The 24,503-nt window shown below is 43.6% G+C and overlaps 1 protein-coding gene across 1 annotated transcript in view; it reads right to left on the reverse strand.

The window, feature by feature from the left end:
- Positions 1 to 437: 437 nt before the first annotated feature.
- The window catches only part of TMEM47 (transmembrane protein 47), a 130,492-nt gene continuing 106,426 nt past the window's right edge, over positions 438 to 24,503 (reverse strand). Inside the window, exon 3 of the mRNA XM_066577971.1 lies at positions 438 to 2,227. Coding sequence (XP_066434068.1) covers positions 2,049 to 2,227 — 179 coding nt within the window. The 3' untranslated portion in view covers positions 438 to 2,048. The remainder of the gene's footprint in view (positions 2,228 to 24,503) is intronic.

Below are 24,503 nucleotides of genomic sequence, written 5' to 3' on the forward strand. Positions count from 1 at the left end.
CGCGCAGCCGGCCTGCAGTGGGTGTGAAGGGGGTGTGAGTTAGACCTGCCCCCTGATTGGCTCAGCGCACGCCGGCAGCCCATTGCTTTCAATGGAGACAGTTGTATTGCCGGCTCCATTGAATTCAATGGGCAAACATCGTTCTTCTCTGCCACAGCTGTTACAGCTGTGGCAGAGAAGAATGATTTGTCTTCTATATGTTCTCAATGGGGTCGGCGCTGCTGCCGCCGGCCCCATTGAGCGCATATAGAGAAGAGAACAGGAATCGTAGATCGCAGATAGGTGCGATCTGCGATTTCTGTTCTATAATTTATCGGACAAGCACATAAAAAGCGCTCATGTGTCCGATACCATTGCAGAGCAATGGTTTTAAAAAATCGCCGGACGCATGCGCATGCGCAAATCGTGGCTAAAAACGCCCGTCTAAGGCCTAAGGCAATAAAACTAAAATCAACCTCATATGATTGATTAACGATGTATTATGGATTTCACATAGTAAAATTTTCTTGAATTCAAATTCATTTTAAAAATTGTGTTTTAATAAAACAACCCTTTCTAACCTTTTATGTAATATAGATGTCACAGTTGGAGGGGCCCTCTGCTTGGACTTCCACAATCAGCCAAACTGGAAAGCTGCTAATGAAGAATGGCTCTCAATGTGGTAGATTTAGCCCTTCAATTTACTACTAAATTGGCAATTCATTTAAATGACTGGTATGTAATACTAGATTACATTCTATTGTAATGATTGCTGGGTGTTTCTTAAACAAGATTTGCAGCCAAGCTAGCCATATTATAAAATGGATTTGTCTTGATGAGTCAATACCTTTAAGGTTAAATGAAAAGTAGGGTAAAAGTAGAGGATTTCAGCTGCATTTGAAATTAAAAAAAACTAATTCACTGTATTTCTTTGTACTTGAATGAATTTATGGTAGAAAGAGATGACAATAGCCTCTTACTAAATTCTCTAAATCTTTTTTCACTTATGTCAAACACTTGTACTCAATTCTACAATAATGTCAACTAAGTACCTTTATAACCTATATTTGTACTTGTAAATTCAGTCTTAGAAATGATTGACATACAATGTATTTTGTCAATCAGTCCGGAATAAGCAGAACATTAATGTATCAATATAAGACATAAAAATCAATTCAGAAGGTTTACAGATATGATAAGATATGGTTAGTCTTCTAATCAACATTTAAGCAAAAATAGGTACTTGTGGTAATTACAAATAGTGTGCTCTAATTCAATTAATAAATTTGTCATGGATTTAGAATACTGTCAAATATTCTCTAAGGAAAATGGTACATTGAAACATTGTTCATATACAATCCTACAGCTATAGTACATACCTTCCTTGAAAGACAGAAAGCTTATAACTTTCTATGACTTTAATTCATAGTTCAAAAAAACTCCTAAATCTATTTTAATTTTATTTTCATGGAAAACACATGTCCACTTTTATACTCCGTGCAAAGGTGAATTTTAGCCACTAGTTACAAGCGTGTTGAAAATGTGGCTAAGCTGTGTACTTGTTATTCAGTGAACCCTTTATATTAAGGATGAACCTTGCATGTTGTGTGTTTTGATTTTTAGTTTAGTCTGCCACATGTAACTTCACAGCAATTCTTTGGAACCTGGTCCAATACAATGGTGACCTCAGCAGTATGGCAGGGGGTAATTTATGGTTGTATTCTCTTTCTGTTGCATTCCAGGAAAAATCAGACATCCGCCTCTATTATTTTCACTAAACAATTTATACAGTAGTTGCGCTTGTGTAGTTTCTTCTACCAAACAAGTTAACATTGGATCAAATTGCAGCAATTAGCTATGAAGTTATTGGTGACATTCATTCAATTCTTTCTTCTTTTCTGCAGTTTTTTTTCCTTTAGAATGGATGTAAAGCTGGCTATATTATTGGCAGCCAAAAGGCAAAGGGAGAGTAAATCAACTGAGCCGACTGATGCTCCACATGTCTTCTAGAAAAGGGAGGTACAAAAACTCGAGTAAATCTATTGTTTCATTATTGTTTCCTCAGACACTTAGTAATAGTCTTCATAGTTCTTCGGGTTCAAACAGTAAAGTATGGCGCCTCCAAATGAAAATATTGTTGCTCCCCATGCTAAGCCGTAGCCCCAGTTGAATTCATGGTATATTTTTAGTGTGACAGTTTCAATGAATTTGATTGGATACAGCACAAGACCACATACTTGAAGGACAACTGAAAAACAAAAGAAAAAAGATACATTAGCTTTTGTATCAAACAATGTGAATCAAGCTAAGGTCAATTTCAAAATGTACTTTAAAATGGATGCAGAATTTAAATTGAAATGTAAAATCACTTAAATAAATAGCAATAAGCTTATATAGTCTAATTTTGCAATCCCTTCCATTAAAATAAGGGATGCATGGATTAATCTTATAATCTTTTACAAGCTGTTGTAAATCGCACTTCTATTGCACCAAAAACGTTCAAAGGGGTTTTCCTGAAAGGATAGATTATCAACAGTTGTTCAGCTGATCGGGACCCTGGACGATCAGCTGATTGAGAAACCGTTGTCGGTGCCACAACACACAGGGGATAGAGCAAAAGAAGTTATTTCCAACCCCTAGACTAAACCTTGACTAAAAGTTTGAAACAGAAGTTGGTTTAAAGGGTATTTAGCACACAATCTCTATACTTTTAGGGCTTATCTAATTTGCTATACTAAGGGCAGCTCGCTGCTACATTTCTATGAGTGGCCATGTTAGCGAATTTACATATAGCATGCACACACAGATGGGGAAATGAGGGCATTTATTGAATGCATATGGAATTAATAGTGTTAGCCACCCCTTAATTTTAGGGCATGTAAAAAGTCATCTAGTAAAGTGAATTAAACACATGAACATAAATACCTAAATAATAAAGTGAATCTGAATACAATGCAGATGACTGTGTACATAAGCAATAACGTTTTGGGAATGCCACAGTACTCTTTTATATAGGCAGCATTACAATCAGAGTAACTGATAAATCCATGTAAATGTCTGTTTTTGAATAATCTTGCAATTTCAACTGACAGATTCTGCAGAAACATTTACAAAGATACTGACATCAAGATTGACATGTTGTAGATGGTAAGGAATTGAAAGTGTTTTCTTTCTTTTGCATTTTTCTCATGATACAGTTTGATTAAACATGTATACCTTACATGTTTTACAGAATATCTCCATTCGATGTTACACCACCTCTTTGAAGACAGTCCCTAAGAACAAATCCTGACAGCACCTTCACAATGTCAAAGTCAAATTATCTTAACTAGATTTTAAAATGTATAAAGTATTACTGCAACCATTTTTAACATAAACTCAGTATCAACCAGAAAAAAAGAATTTGACATTTTTAGCAAAACATAATATTTAAAATAAAGCAACATTTTTGTGGAGCTTCATAAGATCATGTTGCATCTACATTTCATGAACTACTTGCAAAATAAAGGAAAATTCACAATGGCTGCTGGGGAGATGCAGATTGAATTACACATTGACAGTTCTGCAATTTAAAATGCTTTTTTTTTTGCATAAGTACAGCTTCACCCAATGATTGCTCCTACTCTCCATGTTTCTGGCATGGGTCTCAGTTGCTTTTACAGACGAGGTTCTCAACACACTATAATGCTACCAGGCTTTAGCTGACACTGACTTTCTAGTTTTTAAAGGATTTTTCCATGGAAATACTATTAATGAACTATCCTCAGAATTGATTTTACGAGAATTGTACCTGCAGTTGCAAGCGCTGGCCACTACACAGGGGCCAGAGCACCAACTTCTACTTCATACCCCTGTGTGCAGCATTGAGATGCCTGATCACCTGGCATCTGATTCACTGCAATCTGCATAAAGTGGATTATCCAGGGAGGAAAAAAATATATTTTCTCGCATTTATCTTCTGATAATACAGGACTTATTACCTCACCCCAGTGTGCTGTTGCAGCTCTCAGTCACGTGGCAGAGTTGTGTAATTTATCCTGTCTATTGATGACAAAACTCCAAGTCATCTTTTTCAGAAAGACGACTTTACTACTCTCTAGGGCACAAATTCTACAATCCACTTATCTGATATTGCTGATTTGAAACCTTAGGGACCTACATAGTCTATTGAAAGCACTAGTACCCCCTGCTATTTGAGGAGGTATGATTAAAATCACTGGGTATCACTCATGGACTTTTCTATTCCAAAATAGTTTAAGAAAAGGCAGAAGAGAGTGAAGGAATCATGGCACACTGAAAGGACCAAGGACTAACAGGATTGAGAGGATTTTTTTATTGGTATCAAAATAGTAACAAGCTTTTGCTATGGATTGAAACCTTCATCATTGAATTCAGTGGGAGCTGTGCTGCAATTACTAATCTGGGCCGCTGCAATACAGATGGAGCTGTCGGCTTTTTGATCTATTCTACCAATATTAGCTGGTCATTGGGGGTCCCCACCAATCAACTATTGATGGTCTATCCTGAGGATAGGTCATGGACAATAAAGTCCCAGAACACCCCTATAATGAAGTAATAATCACTATGATATTACATTCTGTTTCATAAGTGTAATTGGTGTAACACAAATTCATAAGTAAAGAAAGAAAATGAACTTCTTAATTTATATGGATGTGTCCATCCTTAACTGTACTTAAATTTAATCATAGACCTCTCACTAGCCAAGCCAGAATCCAGCTACAAACACCCCAAAACAGCTGTCTGTGTATGGCTTCTGGCTTGGTTTTCAATTCCCAATTATTGTTGCCTAGACCTGTATAAAGGGTTGGACACTGATTTGCAGGAATGCTGCCACCCAATAGGTGGCGCTGCAGAGGTATTGCTTTATCTTCCTTATTTGCATTATTTTTTATCAAGGACTTCAATATTCCAACATACAAAATCTATACTTATTGCACCATCAAGAAAACGGAAACATTTTTTAAACATGTCTATGGGTGATGCATGGTATGCATCAGAGAAATCTGTCCCAGTTATATATATATATATATATATATATATATATATATATATGTTCCATTCAGTAAAAAAACATACAGTATAAGCTAATAGAACATATACTTTCTTTAACATGAGTTATAGATGACCGATGGATGGCATCTTTTGGGGCATCCATCAGGGGTATAAGTTTTTTTTAACAAAGAAGCCTGCATCATTCAGACATATTGAGCCAAAAGAAAAAGTTAAGTAAGCATACCTACACCATAAGAGTGAAAATATCTATTTAATGCAATGTTCCTATTCAATGAAACAATAAAAGGAGATGTCTCACAAAGACAAGCAATTTTAAAAGAAAAGTTGAGCTGGCAATGAGCTGATCACCATGGGTCTGGCTTCGCATGTGCCTAGTTACTTAATCACCAACCATGTAATGCATGGACAGCCTGGTCAAGCCAAAGTAGTTGTCTGTTTTGGCTCTTAGAGATGGAATACTTTTTTAAAACTACAAATATATTCAACGAAACTATATAAGTATTACAAAAGTCAGTGTGAAGTGGAAACTTTTACTGAAAAAAGATGCATTTGGCCTACAGAAGCTGAACTGGTTGCCTAACTTGGTAATGCTGAATGTATTAAAATAGATAAGCTCTGTCTTGCCTTGTATGTTGACATATGATTTTAATTTGATATGGCATTCTAATATCTCACTTCCCAGCTTCTCATCTTTATCTAAAGAAGCTTATTGAAGTTGTGGGTATTAAACTAATCTCCCAGTGTCCCACATCAGTTTTCACTTCTTCAATGATCACCTCTAAAGCTCTACATATGTTTAGTATGAGCTCTAAAAGTTATATATTGGAAATGTTGCCTATAACTATTTAAAGTATGAATCCCAACAGCTTTTTTTGTGATCTTTTGCCCAAATCAAAATGGATATACACATTATAACTGCAATCTTTACATCTTTATTCCTAGACAAAAAGATCATGAAACGTTTAAACTAAGACCGTTTTTACGCGACTGAGAAAATTGCGCTAGATTTGGCATCCCCTATCTTTGGGCATTCCCTCGGAAAGCCTTACGCATTGCTTTAAATGAGGCCAGGAAACACATTGCACAACGTGTGATGTGTACGCAATACAACACAAGGCTTCTCGTTGGAAACTATAGGAAACACTTCCTGATCCTCCATATCACTACTTCCCTGAAGTGATACAAGTAGAGATGAGCGAGCATACTCGCTAAGGCAAACTACTCGAGCGAGTAGTGCCTAAACATTCGGGTGCCGGCAGGGGGCAGGGAGCAGCGTGGGAGAGCAGGGAGGAACGGGGGGGAGACCTCTCTCTCACTCTCTCCCACCCGCTCCTCCCTGATCACTCCCGCAACTCACCGCTCTCCCCCGCCAGCACTCAAATCTTTAGAGACGAGCGGGCAGATACTCGAATAAGGCACTACTCGCTCGAATAGTTTGCCTTAGCGAGTATGCTCGCTCATCTCTAGATACGAGGTGTTTTGACAAAGAAAACCACTTTGCATCCGCTGGGAAATCGCAAGTTGGCAAGTGCGATGTTGGGCCAAGTTTCACGACCCAATATCACGCCCACCCATGTGAAGTTAGCCTAAGCCTCAAACAGAAATGTCTGTTTAAAAAACTAGTTTTCAAATACTCTACGAAGATTAAGTAGCAGTAAGGTTTCCAGTTTAGAATCCTCATCTATTAGAAAGATCAGCTAATAAGTGTATCGCTCATTCGCAATTACCAAAGACACAGGCAGCAAATTGATTTCAACCAGAACTGTGCAAGGCTTACTTTCCCCTGTGATGGTGCTACTGGGGAAGTGTACACTTGCAATTTTGTAAATAGTCTTTTTAATGTCATGACGTAGTCCAAGAGTACCTTTCTGGGATTAAAAGAAAGATGTAATAAAAAAAATCATGTTATTTCTATCCAACTGTGAGGAGCATTTTAAAAATGTTAGTAAAACAAACCTATTTTGGCTTGTGATTGTCAATGCGGGTTAAACTCACCATGAACAAGAAAATTATTACTTTGAACTGAAAAGAAGTGAGCAACAAAGCTTTTTTTTGCAAAATCTATTAAAGACAGCTTTGTATTCACACCTGCAAATGTAGTAAAGATGTGCATTCAGCATCAATGCAGAATCATTATATACTCATTAAAACACAATTTTCTTTCTTGAGAGTTTATTTTTCTTCTGCTTTTTTCAATACACACTGCAGTTTTTTACTTATTTGAAAACTCACCACAGATAATATCAAATTTCAGGCAGTTTTCCTCTAATATCTTCTCAGGGGCACAACTACAGTTCCATGGACCCCAAGGTGAAATTTGGACCTGCCTCCTCTCCCCACCACCAGTTATGTAACCTGGGCACATATCTATCTATCTATCTATCTATCTATCTATCTATCTATCTATCTATCTATCTATCTATCTATCTATCTATCTATCTATCTATTTATCTATCTATCTATCTATCTCATATCTATCTATTTATCTATCTATCTATCTATCTATCTATCTATCTATCTCATATCTATCTATCTATCTATCTATCTATCTATCTATCTATCTATCTATCTATCTATCTCAAATCTCTCTATCTATTATCTATCTCAAATCTACCTATCTATCTATTATCTATCTATCTCAAATCTATCTAGCTATCTATCTATCTCAAATCTATCTATCTATCTATCTCATATCTATCTCCTATCTTCTCCAAGACAAGGTGACTATATGACAATTTTCTATGTATAGTATGACAGGTCAATACCATCATATCACAACCACTAGCATTACCAGCTCATAGTGATGGAATATTATCAGCGTACTGATACCAAATAAAAAACAGTATACAAAGACTACCATAGCGCGACTGGATGATACAGAGATATAGTGGTAGATATTAGTTCTATAGAGGTTGTCTGCAGACCATGTTCTCTCTAATTGGAGTTGCACACCCTTCCTTTTCTTTTCCATTTGCTACAGATATCTATGAAGACATCTTCCAACCACAACTTGTCTCTATAGAATTCAACTGACAGACATCTTGGCTCCTCACTTTACCAGGGATTTTGCTATCAAATATATTTTTCATATATACAGAACGCCAAATTCCATCACTGGCTCAGTAATTTTTTTTTACTCAAAATTTTGGATGTTAGTCAAATGTTAGATAATAACTGTATGTTATATCCGTATTTGAAATGACAGCTGTATATTGTCAGCTGCATTCTACACCTTATGTTGACCTCCAAAGCAAAAAAACCCTGTGTCTAACATACTATTTCCATTTACCTTAAAACAAGTCAGTATTTGGCTGAACAGATATCCAGAACCTTGCTCTGTAATAGTGACATGCCAAGAATAACCGAACCGATATGTTCACATATAGATGTCTCTGGTTCGCTAGTACCATGGTATGAGAGAGTGATTTAGGAATTGCCAGTGTTTCCTTTTAGCACTAGGGTACTTGCATATCTTTTTACAGGGAGGATTGCCTTAAGTCTCTGTACCTTATTGCCACGTCTCCCTACTGAAACTAAGCATTTCAGTGAGAGAGTATACTCAAGAGAATGGGGAAGTTTTGCTAAGCTACATGCACCCGAATAATGCATCTATATCACTTCTATTATACGTTTTAGACATTTTCAGTGCCTTACTGGCTAAGGAGGTGTGGCTTAGTTTGAAAGTGGGCATGGCTTTTGATGCATATTTTTGATGTAAAGTAAGCCAACCAATAAATATTGTAAAGTTAGATGGAAATGTCTAAAGATGCACCTAATTTATCCAGCATGAGCCACTATGATAAATTTCATGCAATTTTAGACTACGTGGTCTAAGTTTAAACTGTCCTTTTATTAAATGTATTAGTAAATTTGCCTCATTTTCTGACTAAATACTGTATATAATCTAATATTTACTCATTGCGTACAGTGATAGAAGGAATAGAGAATTAATAAATTCATAGTCTTTTTCGGTAATCACTAGAGATGAGCGAACGTACTCGTCCGAGCTTGATATTCGTGCGAATATTAGGGTGTTCGGGATGCTCGTTACTCGTAACGAGCACCACGCGGTGTTCTGGTTACTTTCAGTTTCCTCTCTGAGACGTTAGCGCGCTTTTCTGGCCAATTGAAAGACAGGGAAGGCATTACAACTTCCCCCTGTGACGTTCAAGCCCTATACCACCCCCCTGCTGTGAGTGGCTGGGGAGATCTGATGTCACCCGAGTATAAAAGTCGGCCCCTCCCGCGGCTCGGCTCAGATGCCTTGTGACTTAGCTGAGGGAAAGTACTATCGTGCTGGTGCTGCTGTAGGGAGAGCGTTAGGAGTCAGTGTAGGCTTCAAGAACCCCAACGGTCCTTCTCAGGGCCACATCTACCTGTGTGCAGGCTGCTGCTAGCAGTGTTTTTTGTTTTTTTTTTCTCAAAATCGGCAGTGCAGAGCATTGCACCCGGCATTAGGGACAGAAGTGGTGTATAGGCAGGGAGAGTGTTAGGAGTGAGTGTAGCCTTCAAGAACCTCAACGGTCCTTTCTAGGGCCAAATTTTTACTGTGTGCAGTACTGTGCAGGCTGCTGTTAGCAGTGTTGCATATTTTTTTTTTTCTAAAAATCGTCTGTGCAGAGCATTGCACCCTCCATTGATACTACAGGGACAGAATTGTGTAGGCAGGGCCACAACACAGTTATTGTTCATTGAATATACGCAGTGGGTCCTTCCCTTTGCTAAAAAGGACCAAAAATTATATTTGGCCAGCCTGTGTCAGTCCTAAGGTCTCCGTGTACGTGTGTGCTGCGTGGAGAACGTACAAAAATCAGACGCAACCAGCTACGGTTTACTGCAGGCTTGCGCCATTGTCTTTCCTGACTGGCAAATACCTGCTCTGCTAGAGTTAATAACTCTGCTACACTAAAGTTGTGTGTCACTTTTTCAGGGCCACACTACAGTTCTAAAAGTTATTGTTCATTGAATATACGCAGTGGGTCCTTCCCTTTGCTAAAAAGGACAAAAAATTATATTTGGCCAGCCTGCGTCAGTCCTAAGGTCTCCGTGTACGTGTGTGCTGCGTGGACAACGTACAAAAATCAGACGCAACCAACTACGGTTTACTGCAGGCTTGCGCCATTGTCTTTCCTGACTGGCAAATACCTGCTCTGCTAGAGTTAATAACTCTGCTACACTATAGTTGTGTGACACTTTTTGAGGGCCACACCACAGATATTAAACTTCTTGTTCATTGAATATACGCAGTGGGTGCTTCCCTTTGCAAAAAAGGAAAAGAAATTATATTTGGCCTGCCTGTGTCAGTCCTAAGGTCTCCGTGTACGTGTGTGCTGCGTGGACAACGTAGAAAAATCAGACGCAACCAGCTACGGTTTACTGCAGGCTTGCGCCATTGTCTTTCCTGACTGGCAAATACCTGCTCTGCTAGAGTTAATAACTCTGCTACACTATAGTTGTGTGACACTTTTTGAGGGCCACACCACAGATATTAAACGTATTGTTCATTGAATATACGCAGTGGGTGCTTCCCTTTGCAAAAAAGGAAAAGAAATTATATTTGGCCTGCCTGTGTCAGTCCTAAGGTCTCCGTGTACGTGTGTGCTGCGTGGACAACGTACAAAAATCAGACGCAACCAGCTACGGTTGAGTGCAGGCTTGCGCCATTGTCTTTCCTGACTGGCAAATACCTGCTCTGCTAGAGTTAATAACTCTGCTACACTATAGTTGTGTGACACTTTTTGAGGGCCACACCACAGATATTAAACTTCTTGTTCATTGAATATACGCAGTGGGTGCTTCCCTTTGCAAAAAAGGAAAAGAAATTATATTTGGCCTGCCTGTGTCAGTCCTAAGGTCTCTGTGTACGTGTGTGCTGCGTGGACAACGTACCAAAATCAGACGCAACCAGCTACGGTTGAGTGTAGCCTTGCGCCAATTTCTTTACTGCCTGGGAAATCAAATCACTGGTAATACAGCATGCTGAGGGGTAGAGGTACGCCTAGAGGATGTGGACGCGGCCGAGGACGCGGAGGGCCAAGTGAGGGTGTGGGCACAGGCCGAGCCAGTGCGGTGGCCAGGGGTAGAGGCAGGGCCAGACCGAATAATCCACCAACTGTTTCCCAAAGCGCCCCCTCGCGCCATGCCACCCTGCACAGGTCAAGGTGCTCTACGGTGTGGCAGTTTTTCACAGAGACGCCTGACGACCGACGAACAGTGGTGTGCAACCTTTGTCGCGCCAAGATCAGCTGGGGAGGCACCACCAACAGCATGAGCAGGCATATGATGGCCAAGCACCCCACAAGGTGGGACGATGCCCGTTCACCGCCTCCGGTTTGCACCACTGCCTCTCCCCCTGTGCCCAACCTGCCACTGAGCTCCAACCCCCCTCTGAGGACACAGGCACTACCGTCTCCTGGCCTGCACCCACACCCTCACCTCCGCTGTCCTCGGCCCCATCCAGCAATGTCTCTCAGCGCAGCGTCCAGACGTCGCTAGTGCCACAGTTTGAGCGCAAGCGCAACTACGACGCCACGCACCCGCACGCTCAAGCGTTAAACGTGCACATTGCAAAATTGATCAGCCTAGAGATGCTGCCGTATAGGCTTGTGGAAACGGAGGCTTTCAAAAGCATGATGGCGGCGGCTGCCCCGCGCTACTCGGTTCCCAGTCGCCACTATTTTTCCCGATGTGCCGTCCCAGCCCTGCACGACCATGTCTCCCGCAACATTGTACGCGCCCTCACCAACGCGGTTACTGCCAAGGTCCACTTAACAACGGACACGTGGACAAGCACAGGCGGGCAGGGCCACTATATCTCCCTGACGGCACATTGGGTGAATTTAGTGGAGGCTGGGACAGAGTCAGAGCCTGGGACCGCTCACGTCCTACCCACCCCCAGAATTGCGGGCCCCAGCTCGGTGGTGGTATCTGCGGCGGTGTATGCTTCCTCCACTAAAGCACCTTCCTCCTCCTCCTCCTCCAACGCAACCTCTGTCTCGCAATCAAGATGTGTCAGCAGCACGTCGCCAGCAGTCGGTGTCACGCGGCGTGGCAGCACAGCGGTGGGCAAGCGTCAGCAGGCCGTGCTGAAACTACTCAGCTTAGGAGAGAAGAGGCACACGGCCCACGAACTGCTGCAGGGTCTGACAGAGCAGACCGACCACTGGCTTGTGCCGCTGAGCCTCCAACCGGGCATGGTCGTGTGTGACAACGGCCGTAAGCTGGTGGCGGCTCTGCAGCTCGGCAGCCTCACGCACGTGCCATGCCTGGCCCATGTCTTTAATTTGGTGGTTCAGCGCTTTCTGAAAAGCTACCCCCACTTGTCATACCTGCTCGGAAAGGTGCGCCAGCTCTGCGCACATTTCCGCAAATCCCACACGCACGCTGCCACCCTGCGGACACTGCAACATAGGTTTAATCTGCCAGTGCACCGACTGCTGTGCGACGTGCCCACACAGTGGAACTCTACGCTCCACATGTTGGCCAGGCTCTATGAGCAGCGTAGAGCTATAGTGGAATACCAACTCCAACTTGCGCGGCGCAGTGGGAGTCAGCCTCCTCAATTATTTACAGAAGAGTGGCCCTGGTTGGCAGCCATCTGCCAGGTCCTTGGAAAATTTGAGGAGTCTACCCAGGTGGTGAGCGGCGATGCTGCAATCATTAGCGTCACCTCTGCTATGCATCTTGAGAAGTTCCCTGCAAAGCATAAAGGCAGACGCTTTGCGCTCGGAAACAGAGCTGGGGGAAGACAGTATGTCGCTGGATAGTCAGAGCACCCGCCTGTCTATATCTCAGCGCGTTGAGGAGGAGGAGGAGGAGCATGGGGAGGATGAGGAGGAGGGGGAAGAGACAGCTTGGCCCACTGGTGAGGGTACACATGCTGCTGGGCTGTCATCCTTTCAGCGTGTATGGCCTGAGGAGGAGGAAGAGGAGGAGGAGGAGGATCCTGAAAGTGATCTTCCTAGTGAAGACAGCCATGTGTTGCGTACAGGTACCCTGGCACACATGGCTGACTTCATGTTAGGATGCCTTTCTCGTGACCCTCGCATTCAACGCATTCTGGCCACTACGGATTACTGGGTGTACACACTGCTCGACCCACGCTATAAGGAGAACCTTCCCACTCTCATTCCCGAAGAGGAAAGGGGTTCGAGAGTGTTGCTATACCACAGGGCGCTGGTGGACAAACTGATGGTAAACTTCCCATCCGACAGCGCTAGTGGCAGAAGGCGCAGTTCCGAGGGCCAGGTAGCAGGGGAGGCGCAGAGATCAGGTAGCATGTACAGCGCAGGCAGGGGAACATTCTCCAAGGCCTTTGCCAGCTTTATGGCTCCCCAGCAAGACTGTGTCACCGCTCCCCAGTCAAGGCTGAGTCGGCGGGAGCACTGTAAAAGGATGGTGAGGGAGTACGTAGCCGATCGCACGACCGTCCTCCGTGACGCCTCTGCCCCCTACAACTACTGGGTGTCGAAGCTGGACACGTGGCCTGAACTCGCGCTGTATGCCCTGGAGGTGCTTGCTTGTCCTGCGGCTAGCGTCTTGTCAGAGAGTGTGTTTAGTGTGGCTGGGGGAATCATCACGGATAAGCGTACCCACCTGTCAAACGACAGTGCCGACAGGCTTACACTCATCAAGATGAACAAAGCCTGGATTTCCCCAGACTTCTCTTCTCCACCAGCGGACAGCAGCGATACCTAAGCAATACGTAGGCTGCACCCGCGGATGGAAGCTATGTTCTCTCTCACCATCCAAAACGGGGACATTTCTGCTTCATCAATCTGTGTCTAATATTCCTCCTCCTCCTCCTGCTCCTCCTCCTGAAACCTCACGTAATCATGCTGAACGGGCAATTTTTCTTAGGGCCACAAGGCTCACTCATAATTTTTCTAAATAATTTTTATATGTTTCAATGCTCTTAAAAGCGTTGAAACTTTAACTTGAACCAATTTTTCGTTAAACTGGGCTGCCTCCAGGCCTAGTTACCACTTAAGCCACATTAAGGCCTCCTTCCCACGAACGGATTTCCGCCGCGTAATTCGCGGCGAAAATCCGCTGCGTTGCCCGCAGCTATTAGGTTCTATTGAACCTAATAGCACAATGCTCACGATGCGTAATTCCACCGCGGAATTACGCACCGCGATTTCTCCCGTCCTCACCCGCAGCATGCTCTATTTTCTGCGGGTGAGGACGGGCTGTACGCACTGACGGCTTCCATTGCAGTCAATGGAAGCCGTCCATTCACGCTATCTCCCGCTGTAACCAGCGGGAGATAGCGTGAAAAAACGCTTTCCCGCCCACCGCCGAGCGTCATATGACGCCAAATGACGCGGTCCGGCCGCGTCACGTGACACGGCCCGGCCGCGTCACGTGACACGGCCGGCCGTGCACGTGACACGGCTGGTGACGCGAGGGCGGTGGGCGGTGACGGGCGGTGACGCGCGGCGGTGGGCGGGGAAGCGATTTCACGCTATCTCCCGCAGGTAAGTATAGGGGCTCTGGGGGGCGCCGTGACGGGCTTCACAGCGGAATATTACGCTGCGGAGCCCGTCACGCTCGTGGGAAGGAGGCCTAACCAAAGCGATTAATGGGTTTCACCTGCCATCTTGGTTGGGCATGGCCAATTTTTTGGATGTACATTAGTACTGTTGATACAGCAATTTTTGTGGGCCCTCGCCTACAGTGTAATCAAATGAATTTTTAGCCCACCTGCATTACAGCTGACGTTACATCCGCTGTGTTGGGCAATGCAATGGGATATTTTTATGCACCGCCGGTGGGTTCCAGGGAGCCACCCATGCTGTAGGTGCACACGGAGTTTAACCTACATGTGTCCACTTGTAAAGAACCCCAGTCTGACTGCGGCATGCAGTGTGGGCCGAAGCCCACCTGTATTAAGCACGACATTACTACCTCAGCTGTGTTGGGCAATGCAATGGGATATTTCTATGTACCGCCGGTGGCTTCCTGGCACCCACCCATGCTGTGGGTCCACAGGGAATTATAAATGCATCTGTTTCCACTTGTAAAGAACCCCAGTCTGACTGGGGCATGCAGTGTGGGCCGAAGCCCACCTGCATTAAGCACGACATTACTACCTCAGCTGTGTTGGGCAATGCAATGGGATATTTTTATGTACCGCCGGTGGGTTCCAGGGAGCCACCCATGCTGTGGGTCCACAGGGACTTCACAATAGGGAGTTGTACCTGCCTGTGTCTATGAATTAAAAACCGCGGTCTGACTGGGGCATGCAGACACCTTGACAGAATGAATAGTGTGTGGCACATAGGTTCCCCATTGCTATGCCCATGTGTGCAGCTCCTGATGGCGGTGGCACAGGATTCTATTTCTCATTGCTTCTGTACAGCATTGTGGGCTATCGCCCCGCCCCTTTTAAAGAGGGTCGCTGCCTAGCCGTGCCAACCCTCTGCAGTGTGTGCCTGCGGTTCCTCCTCATGGCAGACGCACTTCTAAATAGACATGAGGGTGGTGTGGCATGAGGGCAGCTGATGGCTGCGCTGGGACACTTTGGTGTGCGCTGTGGGGGGGAGGGGGGGGGGGTTGGGCAGCATGTAACCCAGGAGAAGTGGCAGTGGAGTGTCATGCAGGCAGTGATTGTGCTTTGTTGGAGGTAGTGTGGTGCTTAGCTAAGGTATGCCATGCTAATGAGGGCTTTTCAGAAGTAAAAGTTTTTGGGAGGGGGGGGCCCCACTCTTGCCGCTATTGTGGCTTAATAGTGGGACCTGTGAACTTGAGATGCAGCCCAACATGTAGCCCCTCGCCTGCCCTATCCGTTTGCTGTGTCGTTCCCATCACTTTCTTGAATTGCCCAGATTTTCACACAAGGAAACCTTAGCGAGCATCGGCGAAATACAAAAATGCTCGGGTCGCCCATTGACTTCAATGGGGTTCGTTACTCGAAACGAACCCTCGAGCATCGTGAAAAGTTCGTCCCGAATAACGAGCACACGAGCATTTTGGTGCTCGCTCATCTCTAGTAGTCACAAATGGACTTTAGATATATTTGTATTAAACCTAAATAGGTATTCTGACATTTAAAAAATTGCCCTGGGTAGTTAATGGCATAAAAAATTAAAAAAACAATTACTCAACTTTTCACTGCGTCCCTGGTCTAACACCACCAATTCGGTCCCCCTATGCTCCAATCCCTGCTGATACAGGAAGAAATGACATTAAATTCGTTGTGCACATGAGCAGTGCAGCCAATCCCTGGCCTCAAGTCATGTGTGCATGAATGGTATGAGACTGCTCTGGTCAGCAACTGACTGCAGTGGTCAAGTGAACAATAAACATGACGTCATTGCTATCTGTTTTAGTGGGAACCGGAATGGAGGGAAAAGTGTTGGTGGCATTAGACCAGTGGGATAATGAAAGTCTGAGTAATGGTTATGTTATTTTTTCATACTATTATCAACCCAGGAACAATTTAAAAAAATGGCAATAAACTATTTAAAGACCAAATCCAAGGGGAACTGATCTTTAATGGGGTACTTCCATCTCAGAGAATCACCATGTTTTGTCCCACCATGTCCTACTAGCCCCTTCATCCAGAGAGTTAGATGGCTGGGATTATGCAAATAGTTGAGTATCATGTGCTATGCTGTTGCTGTATCTTACAAGTTATGGAAGCAGCACAGCTCACTATGGTAATCCGTTTACGTAACTCCCATTCACTTTTCGCACCCTGGATATGGCGGCCGACGGTTCATGGTGAGGCAGGACTCGGTCATTCTATGAGATGAGAATGCACCTTTATTTCCTGAATAACCCTATTGAAAACAATAAACCAAAGCACAGTTTTTCTAAAACAGTTGTCACTCGCCTATCGCACATGGGAGTCACAGGTCTTTGGTAGAGTGAAACCTCAATCAGCCTGAGACTTATTAAAATGTAAGGGCCTGGTTGAATTGAATCAGGGTCATATAAAGTGAGATGACTTGGATCCTGGCATTTTCTTTAATCATTCTTCAGGTCATATTTACTTTGCTTAGCAAAGTTTGTGGACTGAAAGATAAAAACTGGCTATAAGGACACAGTTAAAAAAAAAGAAATGAATGAATACTAGTCTTAAAAAGTATCATGCTTTAATGTTGATGTAACAGGAGACTGGCAGAACCAAGAAACATCTAGTTAAAGCATAGCATGAAGGCATCAAAATATGTTCTGTAAAATTTGTTTCATTGTCTCTGTCCATGTGCAATTGGTAATTGGCTTGTAACATTCTATCATCTCATTTCAGTAACTGCACAGAATACTGTGACGGTATAAATCCAAAATATTTCAGGCATGCTAAAGGCCAATGTTAGTTAATCCCTTCAAGAAAAATATCCAGCCTATTATCACAATAGGCATTTTATACACAATTTCACTAGACAGATACATTCATAGATACACATTTGTTCAAATGCATAAAACTGAATATTTGTTCAGTCAACTATGTACTGCGGAACTCCCTGACATTTGATTTCCTGTAAGGAAAGAGAATGAAAGAGAAAGAGGGTACAGGAAAACAGGTACCATAAGTTTCAATAAAGTGTGGCATATTTGCGGACTTTACACGTTATCCACAATATAAATACATTTATTTTATATGTATGTATTGAAAAAGATCCCACATACAGTAGACCTTTTTGGCATCCTAAAATGTTCCATGTCTTGTACAATATGTAAAAAAGACTTTGCATATTAGAACTTCTTGCTTTCAGAATAGTCAACTTACATTAAAGGTCATATACATTTTTCATAGTGAGATCTGAAAGCCCCCCAGGGTAGTAGGCAGAAGGACTTTTACGAAAGGAAAATAAGGTCAAATTTTCTTCTATGAGGAAAATAGTTGACCACTTTATAAATAGTAGAGAATAATGTACGTTCTGTAGTCCTAGATATGTTTCAAGTTTGTATCCAGCTGCTAAGTCTTACTGAGCTCTTCGGATGTCAATGAAAAATATATATTGGATTTTACCATTGTGTCTCAAAGTATGCCAGTTATTATCTTTTTTTGCAATACAGGGTTTTGCCATAAAGAAGAGTGGGACAGATAAACATATTCAAACCTCAGGTAAGTCAAGTGAACACGTCTATTACCGGTGTAATCGCATGTTTGATGCATTTTGACTACTGTGTATTAGAACCAGTGTATATAGAGAAAGAAATTTGGGCACATACAGTATCTAATGGGTTGGACAAAGCTGGACACCTGTAAATAAAATAAGAGACAGGGCACTTCATGTACAGACTCCCTTGTAAATTGTGTGGGAATTTAAATATTAGTCTGCTCATATTAATTGGTTGTGTTAATATACATCAATAATAGCACATTCGTTGAATACCTGCACTCCTGCCAGCTCCACAGATACTTTCGTCTTGCTGTGCAAGTGGCAAGATCAGTGCAAATGTTGTAGTGGATTTGAGCTGCATCTGGGGCAGACCACAAAGGAATCACCTGTGATGGATTTTTGTCTTTTATTTGGTAAATATTTCACTATGCATTTATAGTCGGGACTAGGCTCTTCCTTAGGTAAAAAAAGGGTAGTGAAGTGTTTGCCAAAAAGACAAAAATGTATTACGGGTGATTCCTCTGCGTCAGATGCAGGTTCAATCCACTACAGAAATGGACACCTGGGATTAGTGCAATAGAATCCCGTCTATATACTCCAAATGCAGATACTAGTCAAGTTGGGTTTCAAAAGTGCAGTCAATGCAAAATACTCTAGTGGTGATTTTGTAAATCTACATGCACAGAAAGGTAGGGTTATAGGTTGTCTTTGGATCCCCAGTAGTGTAACTTTCCCATTTATGCAGCTGCAAAACCACAGAACTTTCTTGTATGTGGATTCAATGACATTATGTAACTAATCTACTAGCTTTAACTGAAGATCATGACCAGAGTTTGGGGTGCTTGACTGCATTAAAGCAATGAGCTTCTAAATTGTAACATTTACATTATAGAGCATATACTGGGTTATTCAGTTGTTACAGTCGGTTATTTTGTGTTGCATTTATTAAGTACATCTATTTAAGGCCTCCATACACATTCGGGAAAAGTCATCTGAACACGCTGATTTCCGTGGTACTGGATGACTATCACATGTGTACAGTATGAGACCTCCTGACTCTCTTCTGACAAATTATGTTGGTGGAAAGGCACACTAAATTTCAACACCTGATCCTCTTGCATATAAACCACTGCCAGCGCTGTCTGGCAGTGACTTTCTTCCCTCTGCCTATTAAAAACATGTGAATGCTTGACCAAACCAAGCATTCATGTGCATAGAGGAGTCGGAAGAAATTGCCATTGACTGAACGAAAGTTCTGCCAACAGCTACTTGTATTTAAAGTGTATGGTAGTCTTTACTGTAAGCCATTGTATTATAAGGTGCATAATGTACAATTTAGATATATTATTATTAAGGATCTCTGAAAAATGACATGTTAGAAGAAAGCATCAGTGGTGATTAGAGATGAGCGAACGTGTTCGTCCGAGCTTGATATTCGTGCGAATATTAGGGTGTTCGGTATGTTCGTTATCCGTAACGAACACCATGCGGTGTCCGGGTTACTTTAACTTTCTTCCCTGAGACGTTAGCGCTTTTTTTTGGCCAATATAAAGACAGGGAAGGCATTACAACTTCCCCCTGCAACGTTTAAGCCCTATACCACCCCCCTGCTGTGAGTGGCTGGGGAGATAAGGTGTCCGCCTGATATAAAAGTCTGCCCCTCCCGCGGTTCGCTATGGATGCATTCTATATGCGCTCAATGGGGCCAGCGGCAGCAGCGCTGACCCCATTGAGAACATATAGAAGACAAATCCTTCTTCTCTGGCACAGCTGTAACAGCTGTAGCAGAGAAGAACGATGTTTGCCCATTGAATTCAATGGAGCGGCAATACAGCATGTTCCACTGAATGCAATAGGCTGCCGGCGATCGCAGGATGAATGGTCGGAAAGGGGTTAAATATATAACCCCTTTCCTGCAATTCATCCAGAAATGTGTTACACTAAAAATATATACCGGCGTATAAGGCGACCGGGCGTATAAGACGACCCCCCAACTGTCACCTTATACGCCGGTAATACAGTGGAGCAAAGAATAAAAATCATTACTTACGTTTTTAGATGATCTGCGGCGCTCCTGCAGGCTGTCACTCCCTCCTGGTCCACGGCAGAGTATTGCTTTCTCCACGAAAGGCTTGAAATCCCCGCCTCCAGAAACACAGCCAATCACAGCCATTCAATGACATCATTGTCATTGGCTGTGATTGGCTGAAGGCACGTGTCTTTCTGGAGGCAGGGATTTAAAGCCTTTCATAGAGAAAACTTGTCTGCCGTGGATTAGGAGGGAGTGACAGCCTGCAGGAGCGCCGCAGATCATCTAAAAACGTAAGTAATGCTTTTTATTCTTTGCTCCACTGTATTACCGGCGTATAAGGTGACAGTTGGGGGGTCGTCTTATACGCCCGGTCGCCTTATACGCCGGTATATATTTTTAGTGTAACACATTTCTGGATGAATTGCAGGAAAGGGGTTATATATTTAACCCCTTTCCGACCATTCATCCTGCGATCGCGGGCAGCCCATTGCATTCAGTGGAACCTGCTGTATTGCCGCTCCATTGAATTCAATGGGCAAACATCGTTCTTCTCTGCTACAGCTGTTACAGCTGTGGCAGAGGAGAACGATCTTTATGCTGACAGTGGGGGGGGGCACTCTTGCCGCTATTGTGGCTTAATAGTGGGACCTGTGAACTTGAGATGCAGCCCACCATGTAGCCCCTCGCCTGCCCTATCCGTCACTGTGTCATTCCCATCACTTTCTTGAATTGCCCAGATTTTCACACATGAAAACCTTAGCGAGCATCGGCGAAATACAAAAATGTTCGGGTCGCCCATTGACTTCAATGGGGTTCGTTATTCGAAACGAACACCCGGACATCGCGGGAAGTTCGTTCCGGATAACGAACACCCGAACATTTTGGTGTTCGCTCATCTCTAGTGGTGATCAATAGGCTGAAATCATCACCAACTGGTAAAGAGAAGGAGCCATGAGACTAAATTTAAAAGGTATCATACCTACAAGATTACTTGGTTTTTCTCACTGAGAACAATCACACTTCAATAAAGATGTAAACGGGACAATAAAGAGCAAAAAAAGCGTTTAAACTTTTGAAACAAGAAGGCTGTGAAGAAGCACTAAAAACCTATAGGCATAAAAATAAATTATGTGAGGATCAGATAAAAACAGCAAAGATGGAGACAGAGAGACTTATTGCCAAAGAGAGTAAAACTAACCCTAAACTGTTCTTCAACTATATAAATAGTAAAAGGAATAATACAAAACCTGTTGGCCCTTTAATAAATAATGTAGGAGAAATTGTAGAGGGTGATGAGAAGAGAGCAAATCTATTAAATAGTTTTGTCTTAAGTGTATTCTCAGAGGAAAATGAAATGTCAGATGAGATGCAGAGTGGTAATGTAAGCTCTCCACTAAATGTCACTAGTCTAACCAAGAAGAAGTGCAGAGCCCCCACTGACAGGACTGTAAATACACAGATGTTGGAGTGGAGGCAAATGCTCTGACCCCCGTGTAGATCAGTTGGGGTCCCAAGCAGAGGACCACCACAGTTGATCAAATATTGATAACCTATGGTGAAGATAGGACATCAATAGTATTTTTCCTGTAAAATCCCCGTAATAATCTCCCATATATGATGTTTGGCATCTTTTTGTAGATAAATTCATGTTATGAAATATAGCAGCCACAGTTTCCCCACTGAAGTGCCACCTGAGGAAATATGGCTGAAATATTAAATGAAGTTGTCATGTAGAAGATTTGTACATCCACTCAGCCGGCCTTCCCCGATGTCAAAGCCTTAAAGGGGTGGTCTCGCGAAACCAAGTGGGGTTATACACTTCCGTATGGCCATATTAATGCACTTTGTAATGTACATTGTGCATTAAATATGAGCCATACAGAAGTTATTCCACTTACCTGCTCCGTTGCTAGCGTCCTCGTCTCCATGGTTCCGTCTAAATTCGCTGGCAGCTTGCTTTTTTAGACGCGCTTGCGCAGTCCGGTCTTCTCCATTCAGCACGAGCCGCTTCAGTGTGCTCCCCGCTACAGCTCTTCTGCGCATGCGCAGACGAGCTGTCACTGCTCGGGAGCGCGCTGAAGCGGCCATTCTGCACCATCCTCTGTTAGAGGAAGGTGCAGAAACTGGAGCTGCCCAGCGGAGAAGACCAGCCCAGCCCAGCCCAGCAGCCCCGAGAAGCCTCCCAGGTAAGTGATGGGTCGGGGGGGGGCTGCCGCTGCGCCGGGCTGCGCCGGGGGGGGGGGCTGCCGCTGCGCCGGGGGGGCTGCCGCTGCGCCGGGGGAGCTAGCGCTAGGCCGGGGGGGCTGTCGCTGCGCCGGGGGAGCTAGCGCTAGGCCGGGGGGGCTGTCGCTAGGCCGGGGGGGCTGTCGCTGCGATGGGGGGGGCTGTCGCTGCGCCGGGGGAGCTAGCGCTGGGGAGCCGGGGGCTAGCGCCGGTTACCTGCTGTCTGGTCGGCGGCTGCGGGGCGTCTGGTCGGCGGCTGCGATGCGTCCGGTTGCCATGGAGACACAGCTGGCGGCGTCTCGGGAGCGCGCACGTCGGGCTGCAGCGAGCGACTGGGAAAGAGCCGGCGGCCATCTTGAGGAAACTTTTATAACTTGCTGAAACGCTGGAACGGTAAGTACGAACCAGCTAGAAATGTCATTTACAGGGGGGCTTAGTAATGTGTGTTTAATGGGGGGGACTGGGCAAAAAAAAAAATTAACTGCTTCCTCGAGACATCTCCTTTAAAACTGTGGACACATGCTGTAAATAGGTAAGACCAATTAACTGTATCTGTGTACAGGACTTTCCATAGTTTCATCTGCTCCTTGCAACCAGGTCAATTGAATGAAATTTGTATGTCTGCTATTTCTATTATTTTATCCCTTTTATTTTCATAACAGTTGTGTGTTCCTTATTCTTTATACAGCACCATTTTTTATATTTTTGTTTTGTATAAGCACTGCTGCCTTTTTTAGAATAAAGTCTTAAACCTTTATTAGTCTGTCCTTGTATCTCTAAAGCTATCCATAGACCCCTGAGTGCAGTAATTGTGTTTTGGCTGCTGGAAACCTGGAAGGTCCATATGCAGCCAGTTGGTAGAATATAGATGGCTGATCAACCTGGCAGTAAACTGGTGGCAGAGAAGTGTTTTGGGGCATGCAAGACAGTATCTGGGTGCGATATTGGCTCCATCTTGCACAAGTGCAGGATCCAGGGAGACACAAATATATCGACCCAGTGGTCTTTCTCTGCGCACTCTGTCACACTTAATACTTTGCATGTGTCCATGTATGACATGTACATGTGTATGTATGTGCACATTCTTTGTAAGAATACCGATGATAGATCTGGCATTTTGTAACTGTGTAATAACTGATAAGTCATGAGTAATACAGTGTATTTTATGGTTGAGTCCTGTACTCCAGATGTTTTATATTAAATCCTAAAGATTAACCTGCAAACAGCAGGTGCAGTTATGATTTCTTCGTTTTTTATTCTCTTTGAAAAGAGTTCTACTGAATTCAAGTATCCTACATATATTGTATGTATTTGCATAAGAAAAAAAAAGTAATTTATATGTTTCAAATCAAACTGACAAAATGTACAAGATTTTGAGTTTGAGCATTGTAAACAGTTGTTATTATGTTGTCAAAGAGTCACTGGTTCTAGGATGCTGAACATATGAAAAGGGTTTCAATTAGAGATGAGCGAACGTGTTCTTCCGAGCTTGATATTCGTGCGAATATTAGGGTGTTCGGGATGTTCGTTATTCGTAACGAACACCATGCGGTGTTCTGGTTACTTTCACTTCCTTCCCTGAGACGTTAGCGCGCTTTTTTTGGCCAATTGAAAGACAGGGAAGGCATTACAACTTCCCCCTGTGACGTTCAAGCCCTATACCACCCCCCTGCAGTGAGTGGCTGGGAAGATCAGGTGTCACCCGAACATAAAAGTCGGCCCCTCCCGCGGTTCGGCTCAGATGCCTGGTGAGTTAGATGAGGGACAGTGCTGTTTGTACCGGAGCTGCTGTAGGGAAAGAATTGGTAGTTAGTGTAGGCTTCAAGACCCCCCAAAGGTCCTTATTAGGGCCACTGATAGCTGTGTGTTGGCTGCTGTTAGCAGTGCCATTTTTTTTTCTTCTCAAAATCGGCTCTGCAGAGCGTTGCACCTGGCATTAGGGACAGAAGTGCTGCATAGGCAGGGAGAGTGTTAGGAGTGAGTGTAGCCTTCAAGAACCTCAACGGTCCTTTCTAGGGCCATATTTATCCGTGTGCAGTACTGTCCAGGCTGCTGTTAGCTGTGCTGCATTTTTTTTTGGCTTCTCAAAATCGCCTCTGCAGAGCATTCCACCCTCCATTGATACTGCAGGGAAAGAATTGTATAGGCAGGGCCACAACACA

The sequence above is a fragment of the Eleutherodactylus coqui genome, chromosome 1 (assembly GCF_035609145.1).
Source record: "Eleutherodactylus coqui strain aEleCoq1 chromosome 1, aEleCoq1.hap1, whole genome shotgun sequence".
Taxonomy (NCBI): domain Eukaryota; kingdom Metazoa; phylum Chordata; class Amphibia; order Anura; family Eleutherodactylidae; genus Eleutherodactylus; species Eleutherodactylus coqui.